Below are 14,801 nucleotides of genomic sequence, written 5' to 3'. Positions count from 1 at the left end.
GAAAAATACATAGAAAAAATGTAAAATGCAATTTCACACATTTTGAGCTTAACATCAAGATTCTAGCTTCAAAATGTAGCGAGTTATGGGATTTTGAAAATTCTGGAAAATCCCAAAAACTCAAAATTCAAAAATCTACAGTAATCCCAGGACCAGGGACCCTCAAAACTCAAATTTTCGGGTTTACCACGTTGAGAGCTTCAAAATAAGCCTAAGGTCAGCTATTTTGGTGCATTTTGAATTTTTGGGTTTAAAGGCGCATGGACCCGGAAAATTAGAGAAAAAAACTTGAAAATTAAAAAGTAGGGTATGATTATACTCATTTGAGCCGGCTTTTTGAGCTGAATCGAAATATATAAAAAATTTGTGTCTCGAGTGGAAATTCGAAGAGTTACGGTAGAAAGTTTGAAATTTGAAGAACACAATGAGCTGGAAATGTTGTTTTTCGGGGAAATGGGTGATGATTATATTCATTCGAACTGGCTTTTTAAGCTGAGTTTGAAATTTTGAAAATTTTGGGTCTCGACGCGAAAATAAAAAAGTTACTGTAGATTTTTTGATAAAAAAGCTAAAAATGTAGGAAATTGGAATTTTCAACCTGGAAAACTTGATTTTTCTGAAATTACAAATTGAAACAGTCATTAAAACGCTAAAAATACAAAAAATAATAAAAAATTTAGTGGAAAATAACTTTAAAAATAGGTTAAAACTCGAAATTTTCAATTTTTCAGCTATTTCTCGGTGTTATTCCAGCTAATTCCGAAAATTTAAAAATTTATTAGTGTATTTTTTATATTTCTATTTTTTCTCCTATTTTTTCCACTAAAAACCAGCTATTTCAGATGAAAATCGCTTTTTCAGTTTCTCTCCCAAATTCAAAAATTTTCCTTTCGCGCGCTTTTCTCCCCGTAAACCGACACTGGCCTAGGAGGCGCCACGCTGGCCGAACTCTCCCCAAAACTCTTCCATCTCAAAAAAATGTGCTCCGCGAGCCAAATTTCCCCGTTTTTGAGCAATTCTCCGGGGATTTTCCGTTACTAAGCGTTGCCAGGGTGATTTTCATCGAAATGAGCAATTGAAAAAGCTTTTTGGAGCACAAAATGAGCAAAAATTAGCGAAGCTGAGGCTTTTCTCGATTTTGATATTTCAAAAATTCGTTTTCGCTCATTTCCCACCTTTTTTGATGATTTTTGGGGTTTTCCGGCATGAAAAATTGATTAAAAACCATTAGAAACCTTAAAAATCAACGTTTCAGGTAGAAAAACCATCAAAAAACGGAAAAAATCGACACCTACCGAAATTCAACCGGAATGGGCAATTTTTCGGTGAAAATGGGTAATTTTGGGCTGAAAATTTCCAGCTTCTAACGCTAAAATAGGCATAATTTCAGGTCCAGGCCTTGTTTCGGCGATTATGCCCATTTCCTATGTGGTTCTGGTGAATTGCTTCGATTACGGTGGAAATGATCGAAACGACCCGAAATCGATCAGAAAAAGGTTAAAATGAGGGAAAATTTTGCTGAAAATCGTAAAAATCACAAAATTTCAGTCTAGAAAATCTAGAAATTCGATTTTTCAAAAATTGAAAATTTTCGAAAAAAAAATTTGTTTTTTAAAAAATTGTTTTTCGATCTTTTCACCTTTCTATATCATTTTTTTGCAATTTTCGTGCTGAAAATCGTCAAAATCGTGAATTTCCAGTCTAGAAAGTCTTTTAAAAGTCTGAAAATTCGATTTTCAAAATTTTTATTCAACTTTTCAGACCGATTTTTCGCGATTTTCAAGAATTTCAGCATGAAAATAGCGGAAAGTTGTGCTGAAAATCGTGAAAATCACGAAATTTCAGTCTAGAAAGTTGGAAAATCGAAATTTTGGGAAAAAAAATTTTTGACAATTTTTTCAAAATTCAATTTTTCAGACTTTTTCAGCTTTCTGGACTTAAAATTCATAATTTTAACGATTTTCAGCATAAAAATCACGAATTTTCAGTCTAGAAAGTTGGGAAATTTGAGTTTTAAAAATTTTGAAAAAAATTTTTTTTTTTCAAACTTTTTTTCAAAAATTTTTTTTTCGAAATTTTCACTTTTCCAGACCAACTTCTCGCGATTTTCAGCATTTTCAGCACGATTTTCAGCGTTTTTCACCCCCGAAATCCCTTATTTTCAGATGGAAAGGCGCGCTGGTCAGCAACATCATCTCCATCGTCGCCACCGCCTACTTCCTTCAAGATGTATGTTTTTAGCCCTAAAAACAGTGATTTTAGGGCTTAACAAAGACTGAAAAAGCGAATTTCAAGCCCGGAAATCGTGTTTTTCAGCGATTTTAACCCTAAAAATGGGATTTCTTGCAGTACACCCCATCGCCATTTCGGGAAATGGGATTTCGTTGGGATGAGATGGCAAAAGCGATCAGTTTTCCGTTTATTCTCATGAATGGATTCTATTTAGGACAATTCGTGATGATGTACATCGATAGGACACTTTGGCACTATTTTGGTAATTTTTCGAAAAATTTGAAATTTCAAAAAAAAAATTTTGCAAAATTTTTTTTTCGAATTTTTCCCCTTTTCAGACTGATTTTTCGCGTTTTTTGTGCTGAAAATCGTGAAAATCACGAGTTTTAAGTCTAGAAAGTTGAAAAAGTCTGAAAAATTGAAATTTGAAAAAATTGTCAAAAAATTTTTTTTTCAAAATTTCGATTTTCCAACTTTCTAGACTGAAATTTTGTGATTTTCACGTTTTTCAGCACAAATTCTCACTATTTTCATGTTGTAATTCGTGAAAATCGCGAAAAATCGGTCTGAAAAGTTGAAAAAAAATTTTTTTCGATAATTTTTAAAAATTTTGAAAATCGAATTTTCAGAATTTTTAAAGACTTTCTAGGCTGGAAATTCACGATGTTGACGATTTTCAGCACGAAAATTGCAAAAAAAAATGATATAGAAAGGTGAAAAGATCGAAAATTTTCAATTTTTGAAAGATCGAATTTCTAGATTTTCTTTTTTTTTTCGAATTTTTCCCCTTTTCAGACTGATTTTTTGCGTTTTTTTTGCTGAAAATCGTGAAAATCACAAGTTTTCAGTCTAGAAAGTTGAAAACGGCTGAAAATTTAATTCATTAATTTTTTTAAAATTAAAATTCCGAAAAAAAATTTTTGGAATTTTTTAAAAAAGTTTTTTTTTTTCAAAATTTCCCATTTCCAGATCAATGTTATGCATTTTTTATGCTGAAAATCGTGAAAATCACGAGTTTTCAGTCTAGAAAGTTGCAAAAGGCTGGATATTCAATTTCGAAAAATTTTTTTAAAAACTTTTTTGGAGTTTTTTTTTAATTTCTGAAATTTTTCGTTTTCCAAACTGAATTTTAGCGATTTTCATGTTGAAAATCATGAAAATCATAAATTTTCTGTCTAGAAATTAGGAAAAATGCTGAAAATTCGATTTTTGAAAATTTTCGAAAAAAATAAATTTTTCCAAAAAAAAATTTCTAGGCCGATTTTCAGCGATTTTTATGAAAAAGCGTTCTGAAAATCATGAAAATCTTGAATTTTTGATCTAGAAAGTTGAAAAAAATGCTGAAAATTTAATTAATTTTTTTTTTGAAAAAATTAAAATTCCGTAAATTTTTTAAAAATTCCGAAAAAAAATTAAATTAAAAAAAAAAATTTTTGTCGGAATTCTCTATTTCCAGACCAATTTTTTGCGATTTTCATGCTGAAAATCGTGAAAACCTCGAATTTTCAGTCTAGAACGTTGAAAAAATGCTGGAAATTTGAAAATTTTTGAAAAAAAAAATTTTTCCAAAAAAATTTTCTAGGCCGATTTTCAGCGATTTTCATCAAAAATTATGCTGAAAATCGTGAAAATCATGAATTTTCAGTCTAGAATGTTGAAAAAATGCTGAAAATGTCATTTTCAGACTACTACGAATGGAAAATGTGCTTCCGGAGTTGGGCGTGGCGACGGGACATCATTGTGGTAATTTCTTGAACGAATTCCAGCTGAAAATCTATGGAAAATGAGTGAAAACAGGCGAATTTCTGAAAATTCAAATTTTCTACCGTAATCCTTTGAATTTCCACTCGAGACCTGAAATTCCTACATTTTCAGATTCAGCTCAACGAGCCGGTTCAAATAAGTATAATCATGCCCTACTTTTAAATTTTCAAGTTTTTTCTCTAATTTTCCGGGTCCATGCGCCTTTAAACCCAAAAATTCAAAATGCACCAAAATAGCTGATCTTAGGCTCATTTTAAAGCTCTCAACGTGGTAAACACGAAAATTTGAGTTTTGAGGGTCCCTGGTCCTGGGATTACTGTAGATTTTTGAATTTTGAGTTTTTGGGATTTTCCAGAATTTTCAAAATCCCATAACTCGCTACATTTTGAAGCTAGAATCTTGATGTTAAGCTCAAAATGTGTGAAATTGCATTTTACATTTTTTCTATGTATTTTTCAATGTTAAACCGTGAGTTGGGACCCGAAAAAACCCGGAAAAGTCCAAAAAACAATTTTTGTCCCTAAACATCCTTTTTCCCCAGTTTTGTGTGATTTTTCTTTTCCAAAAATCATGAAACAATAATTTCCTCTTATCATACAAAAACCCGGACTTTGAAATTTTAAGGGCTGTTTTGGGATTCGGAGGATTTTTTGAAAAATTTCAAAATTTTAAAATTTCATAACTGCCTTCGTTTTTAGGCTAGACCCCAGATGATTTTGAGCTTAAAATGTGGGGAAATCGAATTTCTAATGCTCTAAACTCAATTTTTAGCCAATTTCAGCCAATTTTCAGTCTAAAAATCGATATTTCCAGGGTCCAATCACCGAAGAACTCGTTTTCCGCGCCTGTTCGACGACACTGATGTATCATGTGTACGGTTACAAATTCACGTTGTTCTGGAATCCCGTCCCATTTGCCGCCAGCCATTTTCATCATATTTGGGATGATCAGAGGAAGGGCTACTCGTTGGCACACTCAATTCTGCAGAGGGGTACGGGGTTTTTTATTGGAAAATGGACAAAATATATATATAAGCTAAAAGTGGCTTAAAACGACTCAAATTTGATCTAGAACTGTCGGAAATCGCCTAATGTTGAGCCTCAAAAAGACTAGGGAATGACTGAAATCAGCTATAAATCAACTGCAAAATCTCTCAAAATCGGTCTAAAACGGCCGAAAATTCGCCTAGATTTGAGCCTGAAAAATTCTGGAATTTATCTTTAAAAATGGACCAAAAATAACTGAAATCTTGGTTTGCAAAAAACCAAAATTTCGAAAAAAGAAAAATTCGTGAAAAAGTGAATGAAAAATGAGCCAGAATTCGTTTTCTAACGATTTCTAAGCCATTTTTCATGATTTTTCGGTCCATTTTGGTCCATTTTAAGCCACTTTTTAGGCTATACATGAGCAATCTGGGAGGAAAATGACTGAAAATGGCTGAAAAATGAATAAAAAATGAGCCAAATCTTGTTTTTTTAATCGATTTCTAAGCCATTTTTCATGTATTTTGAGCCATTTTGGTCCATTTTAAGCCATTTTTTCAGGTTAAGGATGAGCAATCTGGGAGGGAATTGGCTGAAAATTTATGAAAAATGGATGAAAATGAGCCAAAATTTTTTGGTCCATTTTTCATGATTTTTGGTCCATTTTTCATAATTTTTGATCTATTTTAATGATTTTCGGTCCATTTTTCATAATTTTTGGTCCAAAGACCAGAAAAATAGGCCCTATGAAACCTAGAAATGGGCTCAGACAGTCCCCCAAAAATAAAAGATCAAACAAAACAGACTCAAAATAGTTTGAATTCAGCCTAAATGAAGCCTAAACTAGCCTAAAACTCCTCAATTTAATTTAGTTTGGCTTAAAAATGGCCCGGATTGGCCTACAATTGGCCTAGAACAGCTTGAAAAAGTCTAGAAATCATCGTCTTGAATCTAAAAAGGCCTGGGAAGCCTACGGCTCAGTAAGAAAAGACTAGAAATTTTTTTTCGAAAATTCAACTTTTTTCCCCAAAAATTGGCCTATAACTCAAAATCTTGGTCCCTAGCAACTTTTTGACTTGTAAATTCGTTTTTCTCGCGTTTCCGGCTTTAAAATGAGCCTAAACACGACTAGGCTCCACCCACTTTGATTTTTAAGACGCGTCGCGGTCGTGCGTCGCGTGTCTAGATGAAATTTCAAAATGGGCGGAGCCTAGCCGTGTTTGAGCTCATTTTAAAGCTTTTGTTAAGTTGAGTTCAAAAATACATGTTTCATGGGGAAATAATGAAAAATGACAAAAATATGGTATTTTAAAAAAAATCCAAAACAACGTTTTTTTTGAAAATTTGACTATAACTTGAAATTTCGATTTTTAGCGTATTTCACATTATAGTTAACACCTTTTTCGTTATCATTTTTCGAAAAAAAAGTCTAGAAATCATCGCGTCTTGAATCTAAAAAGGCCTGGGAAGCCTACGGCTCAGCAAGACTAGAAAAAAGTCCGATTTTAGCCTGAAGTAAGCCTAAACTAGTCTTCCCAATTTAATTTAGTTCGGCCTGCAAATGGCCTAAATTCGTTCAAAATTGACCTCCGATCGGTCCGCGAAACAGCCTGAAATTCGGCCTAAAACAGTCCGAAATAGTCCTGAAATCAAAAAAAAAAAGCCTGAAATTGGTCTATATTGACCTTTAATAGACCTAAAATAGTCGAAAATCACCGAAAATGGCCTTAAATCGGCCTAAATCAGCCTGAAAAAGCCCAATTCTGCAGGCTTCCAATTCGTGTACACCTACATCTTCGGCTGTTTTGCCACCTATCTCCAATTGCAGACGAAACACGCGATGGTGCCGATCATTGCTCATACGATCTGTAATGCACAGGGACTGCCAATGTGGCTCGAAATTGGTGAGAAATTCCTTGAAAATTTGGGCTAAAATGGTCAAAAATGGAAAAAAAATGGTCTGAAAATCAAGAAAAATGGACCAAAAATCATTAAAAATGGACGAAAAATCATGAAAAATGGACCAAAAATTATGAAAAATGGACCAAAAATTATGAAAAATGGACCAAAAATTATGAAAAATGGACCAAAAATTATGAAAAACGGACCAAAAATTATGAAAAATTGACCAAAAATTATGAAAAATGGCTTAGAAATCATGAAAAATGGACGAAAAATCATGAAAAATGGACCAAAAATCATGAAAAATGGACCAAAAATCGTGAAAAATGGTCCAAAAATCATGAAAAATGGACCAAAAATTATGAAAAATGGACCAAAAATTATGAAAAATGGCTTAGAAATCGTTAAAAAACGAATTTTGGCTCATTTTTATTCATTTTTCACGAATTTCCAGCCGATTTTCAGTCGTTTTCAGCCAATTGCTCATGCTTAACCCATTTTCAGCCAACTACCCCAAAAGACGTGACCGTATCGCACTGTACACCGCCTATATAGCTGGATTCGCCGGTTTCGGATACCTACTGTACACTCAAAACGGAATGCCATCGCCCTAATTAACTAATCAGTTAATTACCCTCTTAATTACCCACTTAATTATGTTCGAAAAATCGCGTTTCCATGTCATTTTTCCCCAATTTTTCTGTGTTTCCGAGTGTCCGGATGTCCCCCTCATGATCTTTTTTTTTCGACTTTTCATTCCTCCGATTTTCGGATTTTCCTCTGAAAATGCTGCTGAAAATGCTCTTTATCATCGTAGATTTTGCTTTGAAAATAACAATTTGAGTCTTCCTCAAATGTTGTCTAGAATTTCTCTAAAAAAATCTTTTTACTTTGGAAATATGAATCTAATGATGTTAGCTTTGCGGAGGGTCTGGAAAATGTGGCTTTAGTGAAGTGGGCTCCACAAACAGCACTTCTAAGTGGGGATTATAAATTTGTAAAATTCCAAGAAATGTGAAATTACAGATGACAAACGATTAAGCGCATTTTTTAGTCATGGAGGTTTGGGAAGTACGATTGAAACGGTCTTTTTAGGAAAACCAACTATTATGGTAATCTAAAACGAGACAGGAATTTGAAACTGATATCCGAATACACATTTTGGTCCTTAAACTTATTTTTTCGGTTTCAGTATTCTTTGATCAATCTCGCAATGCAAACATGTTGAGTCGTCTTGGAGCTTCAATAACTCTTCAAAAACCGATTTGAGAAATTTCGATAAATTGAAAACGGCTTTCACCAAATTTTGCACAATGACAGTTTTCGAAAAAAATGCTGAGCATGTGGCAGATGTAATACGAAACCAGCCAATCAAGCCAAAAGAGTTGGTAGTCAATTATACTGACTAGGGAAGGTTGTTTGTGGGGTATGGGACTTCTTTATGAGAGCTATATCATTCGAAAGCTGAAAATGAGACATTTTCAAAAATGTAATTCGATTTTGCTGCGGACTTACCATATTCGAGAAAATCGAGTTTGAAATCTCATTTTTGAAAAAGCAAAGGGGGGACCCCATTTTTTTTTTTTGAAAAAACATGAAAAACTTACAGGATCATACTGTGTTCTCTGAAACTGTTTGAAATTGTGGTTACATGCTTTTGAAAACTATTTTTGAGTCATTTTTTCAAACCACTTTTTGACTTTTGAGAATAGAAAGTTAATGGTTTACAGAAGATTTTGGATGTTTTTTTTATTGTGATCGCAAATTAAGAAGTTTCTGTACGATGTGACCAAGTTTAAGCGTTTTTTTTCCAGAAAAAAAAATGAAAAAAAGTTCCATGGGGTACCCCCTTGAATTTTTTTTTGAAAATTTTTGAAAATTTTTTTTTCGGCTGAAAAGGTATTAAACGAAAAAGAACAAGTAAATTAGGTTTTTTACAAAATTTGATAACCTATTTTCTTCTCGGGATCAAGACATTTTGATTCTTTTTCTGATTTTCAACAAACCGTAGTACTACGATGATCGCCCAGTAACACTCAAAATTTGAGAAATCATAGACACAAATCATGTCTGATTGATGTGTGGCTCTTAAAACGAATCATCCTTATGAACTTTGACAAACAAAAGCTGTGTGAAAGTGTTTAGTGTTGATTAACGAAATAGTCAAAAACTAGAACATTTAAGAAAGTACAATTTCTCAGTATCAAAATGAAATTTTTTTTTGAAAAATGTGTTCGGAACATTTTGAAGATTTCCACAAAGACCGAAAACAAAAACAAAAACAAACAAAGGAGAGAGGAATCGAACCCAACCCTAGTCAGTTACCGTCCTCCCTCTTCACCGCTACACCACCAGTCGCTGCTTTCAGCTAGTTCCACAATGCATATAAGAAAGGGGGAGATCTGGCCCTCAAAATATTCGAATTTCAGCCAAATTTCAAATTCGATTTTCTCGGATCTGGAATGTCCGCAGCAAAATCTGAATATATATTTGAAAATGTCTCATTCTCAGCTTTCGAATGATATAGGCCTTATATCAAAGTCCCATACCCCAGTTACAACCTTCCCTAGTGAGTTTGTTGGAAAGTGAGTTTCAAACTTTTGAATTAAAAAAAAAACAAATTCAAACGAATCAATTTTCAGCTACGGACCATTTCATCATATGACTCCATACTGCTTAAAAATGCCCTGGTTTCAACGATATGGATATGATGTGTTGCTTTTCAAAATTGGATCATTTCTAGCTCCAGTAGTATTATTGGCGGCTATTTTCAAATTTTTCTTACAATTAGAAAGATTTTCTGTTTCAGTTGTCAAAAAGAATAAATAATGAAATAAATTGAACTTTTATTAATAAAATATGTGAACAAAAACTACCAATATAAAATTGGTCTCATCAAATATAATTTCTTTTTCTTCTTCTTACACTAATTTCCACATTCAAAGATCAACATTTACCTACAAACTAACAAAGTATTCCCTCAATGTGAATTCGAATTTTGTGTTTTCTGTCAATTGATAGAAATCATTTTGATCCTTTGATCTTTCTCTACTAGCAAGTACGTTTGTATAAAAGGGATTGAGAATTCCTGTAAATGTCTAGCAAAATGACTCCTAACAATATTTTTTCACTTCTTGTACTTGTCGCTTTCACGGACTCTTTAAAAATTCTAGTATATTCTCCAGCATTTGCTGGTAGCCACACGAATTTTATGGCTAGAATTGCGGACACTTTAACTGAATCTGGGCATAATGTCACATTTTTTGTACCGATTTTCGATGATAATAGGAGTAACCAATTGGGAGTGAAGCTTACGAAAAATGTAATTAAGATGGAGGTAATCATTCAATGGGACCAATTGAAACCAAAAATCAAACTTTCAGCGAAGCGAAGAGATGAAACTAGACCCTGTCACAATGGACAATGTGACTTCATCCTTCTGGAATATCAATGTTAATTCCAAAGAGGGTCATTCTCTTTTTGATCCAGTTCACAAGCTAACTGTGCAAAGTTGTCGAAGCTTGTTTAGCAATTCTGAACTTCTGGCGACTCTGAGATCTCATGAATACGATGTTGGGATATCCGAACCAATGATGACATGCAGTTTGGCACTTTTTCGACATCTTGGAATTCAAAAAACGATTCTAGCCAGTTCCTGTCCAAATTTTGATGTTGTGATGGCAGCGATGGGTGAACCAGCTGAAACAAGTTATGTGCCTGGTAAGATCTTTACTATTAACAATCACCAAATTCACGAAAGAACAATCACGAAATATTCTTTTAGTATGGCTTTTAAAGATTTGAAAGGAAGAAAAAATTCTGAAACAGTGGAAAAGAAAGAAAAAAGTAAAAAAAAAGAAAAAAAACAGAATGGAAGGGAAAATAACAGCGCCCTTTCTGATCACTCGATTTTTCAGAATTCAGAATAATTTTTAAAATTTCCGAACTTAATTTCATGTCTTTCAAATTTCGGAATTTATAAATTTCTGAGATCTTATTCACCGAATATGCCAAAAAATTTCAAAGTTTCAGATTTTCCAACATTTCCGGTTTTCAATTTTCTGAATGTCAAAATTTTCGAAATTTAGAGTTTTCGAATTCTGAAATCTACATTTCCGATTTTCCGAAGTTCCAAAAACTTTCAACGAGACTGTGTTTCGAAAAGTTGAATTTCTGAATTTCTAATTTTTCAGGTTCTCAAATTCTCGATTCTAAAATTTTTCGAAATTCTATAAATTTTGCAAACAGGGCCGTTTCAGGCCAGCCCGACATTTAGTATGCAAAAATCTTAATTTTCCGATTCCTTAAAATCTGATATACCAAAATTTGGGTTTTTGAGACATACAGATTGAAACACTTTTCTAGATTTCAAAATTAATGTTTTCGTTTTTCCAAATTAATGTTTTCGTAATTAATGTTTTCGACTGTTTTCGACTCACCTATGATCCCTGTGAGTTAACTAGTTAGAAATATCTCAATCGGACCCAATTTTTTTATCTTAATTGTTTTGTTATTCCACTTTCTTCTTATGACACCACCATACCAATTTGACTGGGTAGATCCAAAATTATAGGTTTTTTTTTTGAAAATTCTGATGTCTGAAAATTTTTTTCCCAATTTTGTTGACAATTTTTCCCATTGTCTGGGAACAATGACAACCTGAAAGCGAGATAACCCAGAGTCTCCCGATTTTCCCCATAAAATCCCTCTGGATTATCCGCTTTATTCGGGCATGTTCATTCCCCTTCTTATCTCTCTTCGTTCTCTAATTACAAGTACATTGTTTCACTCAAATAATATTAATATTATTTGAATACGCGCCAACGACCGCGTTGCAGCGACCGCGCCGCGCCACTCGGCACTGGCGTCCGCCGCCCGTCGTTACTCAGTCTTCGCTGCGGCGAAGCGAGTGTTCGTATCTTACCAAGAGCTGACCGCTATGCGGTCCCGTTTAACCTTTTTTAGCCTTTCAGCTAGTTTTCTACGTTTGGCATCGTTTTGGTTTGTTAGCACCAGTTTTAGAAGGCAGCAAGGTTTCCTCCGGTAGCTCCCAGGAGGTTTTAGCCCTACACCTTTACTTCTTTTCTGTTCTTGCTTTCTTTTCCCAATTCCGTTGTCTTTGCCGTTTATTCAAATCCCTTTCCGTTAATAAACTTGGATTTGAATACTTTGTGTACTGTTATTTCCTTTGCACCGCTTATCTTACACATTTGGGGGGAATTGGGGGTCATTTCAGGTTGCTGACACTCTCTGGTTAGGACGTAGGATCGGTCTCGACTGACTGAGGATCCGCTGTCAACAAATTTTGATTATTTTCCTATTGAAAATGGAAAAAAGCAGTTACGAAGAGTCAATTGAAAATGTGCAAAATGTTTTGATGTAAGTTCAGAAAATTGAGAGAACTTTAAGAATTTTGGAACAATTAGAGTGCAAACTCTGGAATTCTTGAAATTACCATAGTTGTCGTTGTGGGAATTTCAACCAATGCCACCTGTGTTTCTCTTTCACAGCTCCCATGTNTTGTAACATGAAAATATAAGTTTCTTCAAAAAGAATTTCAGTGGACTTTCCTCGGACCTCAATGTTTATTTTGTTATTGTGGCAACGTTGAATTCAATATTACACCCGATATCTTATATTTTTATGTCTAGTCAGTATCGGGAGACATTGAAATCAGTTCTTGGAGGAAAACGAAAAAGTGTGATTTCTGTGCAACCCAGATTGAGCAGTTTTGTGTCTACTCCGGCAATGTGTGTACCATGATAATACTTGATCATATTATCCGTGAATAATGTTCTTTTTCCAATTTTTTCTTATATTTTTTGTTTTTCATGTAATTCAAAAAAATAAATAAATACTTTCTATTAAATTGGTATGTAATTTTTTGTCTAGTACGCCCACCGTCACACTTGGAAAAACATAAAATTTTCAGTGAGAAAAACAAATTACAGAATCTAAACTCAATTTTTTTCGGTAATTTTTAGTGAGTAACAAAACAATTGTTGTGCTCATTTTTCTTTTTCTCTATTTGGAAGTAAAAATATATGGATTCTGGAATTCATGGCTTTCAGAACTTTTTGAAGTTCAACATTCAGATCACAGACTTCTTCTTCTGATTTCACTCCAGCTGGGACTGTTTTTTTTAGCTTCTGGGTCAGACATCTTTAACTCAACTTGTGACGATTTTTTCTTTTCAATATGTTCGAACGAATGGGCATTGTACTCAGAAAAACCAACACTACTCTTTTTCTTTTCTGATACAAACAGTTTATGTTCAGACTCTTGGTGTACTGTCATTTTGCGAATATCTGAACGCGCAACTTCTAGTTGTTGAAACAGCATCCTGTTTCTCCTCTTCAACTCGTCACATTCCTTTTGTACCTGCTCGAACTTCACAGTTTGATACTTCTCTGTTTCTCTCGCCGCCTCTAACTCTATAGTGTTATACTTTGCTATACATTTATATCTACGCATTTTACATTCTGTTAGTCGCGCAGCATTCCATTTTTCGTCGAGTTCTTCAACTGAGCTGAAACCTTTGTCAAGCATCCACTCGCCAATGTTCCTTACAAACTTTTCATTTCGTTCTTTGAAGTTACTTTCTTCTAGCCATGCTTCACGAAGGCACTTCATCACCTCTGTGTGGCCTGCAATCTGCTTGAAAGTGTCGTTGTCTTTCTCGTTGATCAATCTGATTAAAGGCGATAGCAAATTATGAGCTCCGTTTCTTGACAGCTTTGTGAACTTTTGAATATTCTGAATAGTCTGTTGAACTGCATTGTGATTTTCAAAACTGTATTTTTGAATCATTTTCCTAAATTTTTGTTCCAGAGAAACATTTTCACTCATAGAATACGCTGAGAATCCTTCGACAAGAAGTCCTCACGTCGTCCATCATCATCGAGCACGAAATCCTTCGAAACGGACATTTTTACTATATGAACACGATGAAATTAGTTTCCAAACTGATACTGATACTGTTGTCAATTTTCCCCATTGTCTTGGGACACTGACAACTTGAAAACGCTATAACCCAGAGTCCCCCGATTTTCCCCATAAAATCCCTCTGGATTATCCGTTTTAATCGTGTCATATTCATTCCCCTTCTTATCACACTCCGTTCACCAATCACAATCAATTTTTTCGTTCACTAACTTAAATATAATTTGAATAAGCGCCAACACGTGCCGCGACACGCGTCGCGCCGACATGAGCGGCGCATTCAGCGCACGCTCACAGACGAATTGTTCGTATCAGGGAGACTGGTATCTCCCCTTTCTGGCCGCTATGCGGTCCCTTTCTACTTTTATTATAGTTTCAGACTATTCCTACGTTTGGCAGTGTTATGGTTTTGCTAGCAACAGTTTTTGAGGGCAGCAAGGTTTCCTCCGGTAGCTCCCAGGAGGTTTTAGTCCTACACCTTTATCTCTTTTCTGTATCGCTTTCTTTTACCCATTACTATTGTCTTTGCCGTTTATTCGATCCTCTTTCCTTCAATAAATTGGGATTCGAATAGCTTGTGTACTGTTATGCACTTGCACCGCTTATCTTACACATTGGGGGGTTTGGGGGTCTTTTACAGGTAAACAAGTCTCTCTGGTTAGGACGTTGGATCGGTCTCGGCTGACCTCGGATCCACTGTCAACAGATACTACGAACTAGAGAACTTGTGAAAATGAAGCTTTCCGACAATTAAAACACTTCTTCCGAGAAAATCCAAGGCACTCAACGTTCTAAGCAGAATACACCAACAGAAAACTCGTTCACTTCGGTTTGAAACTCGATGACTAGCAACAAAAAGCTATTTCCGATGCAAAGTTCCAAGCTCCGACACAAATCCGAACCAATTGATGCAAGATTGACTGATTTCCAAGCAAAAAGTCAGTTTTCGACACAAAATTCCACGAATTCTTGTTGAAG

The 14,801-nt window shown here is 34.5% G+C and overlaps 3 protein-coding genes across 3 annotated transcripts; 2 read left to right on the top strand and 1 right to left on the bottom strand.

Annotated features, from left to right (window-relative positions):
• Nucleotides 1-1,310: 1,310 nt before the first annotated feature.
• On the top strand, nt 1,311-7,495 carry CBG17836 (the record flags this gene model as incomplete). The annotated part of the gene is made up of 8 exons (XM_045238496.1): nt 1,311-1,335; nt 1,379-1,496; nt 2,166-2,229; nt 2,350-2,494; nt 3,917-3,975; nt 4,810-4,987; nt 6,749-6,883; nt 7,437-7,495. The coding sequence occupies 8 exons, from the start codon at nt 1,311-1,313 to the stop codon at nt 7,493-7,495; spliced, it is 783 nt and encodes a 260-aa protein (XP_045096313.1).
• Nucleotides 7,496-9,987: 2,492 nt separating this feature from the next.
• CBG17833 lies at nt 9,988-12,673 on the top strand (the record flags this gene model as incomplete). Its single annotated transcript, XM_045238495.1, has 3 exons — nt 9,988-10,218; nt 10,265-10,601; nt 12,537-12,673. The coding sequence occupies 3 exons, from the start codon at nt 9,988-9,990 to the stop codon at nt 12,671-12,673; spliced, it is 705 nt and encodes a 234-aa protein (XP_045096312.1).
• Nucleotides 12,674-12,977: 304 nt separating this feature from the next.
• CBG17832 lies at nt 12,978-13,810 on the bottom strand (the record flags this gene model as incomplete). Its single annotated transcript, XM_002648871.1, has 2 exons — nt 12,978-13,654; nt 13,768-13,810. 2 exons carry the CDS (start codon nt 13,808-13,810, stop codon nt 12,978-12,980), a joined length of 720 nt encoding a protein of 239 aa, XP_002648917.1.
• Between the last annotated feature and the right edge of the window lie 991 nt (nt 13,811-14,801).

The sequence above is a fragment of the Caenorhabditis briggsae genome (assembly GCF_000004555.2).
Source record: "Caenorhabditis briggsae complete genome, chrV, whole genome shotgun sequence".
In the NCBI taxonomy this organism is placed as follows: Eukaryota; Metazoa; Nematoda; class Chromadorea; order Rhabditida; family Rhabditidae; genus Caenorhabditis; species Caenorhabditis briggsae.
Note: the sequence above shows the minus strand (reverse complement) of the source record. Positions and strands in the feature narration are given on the sequence as shown.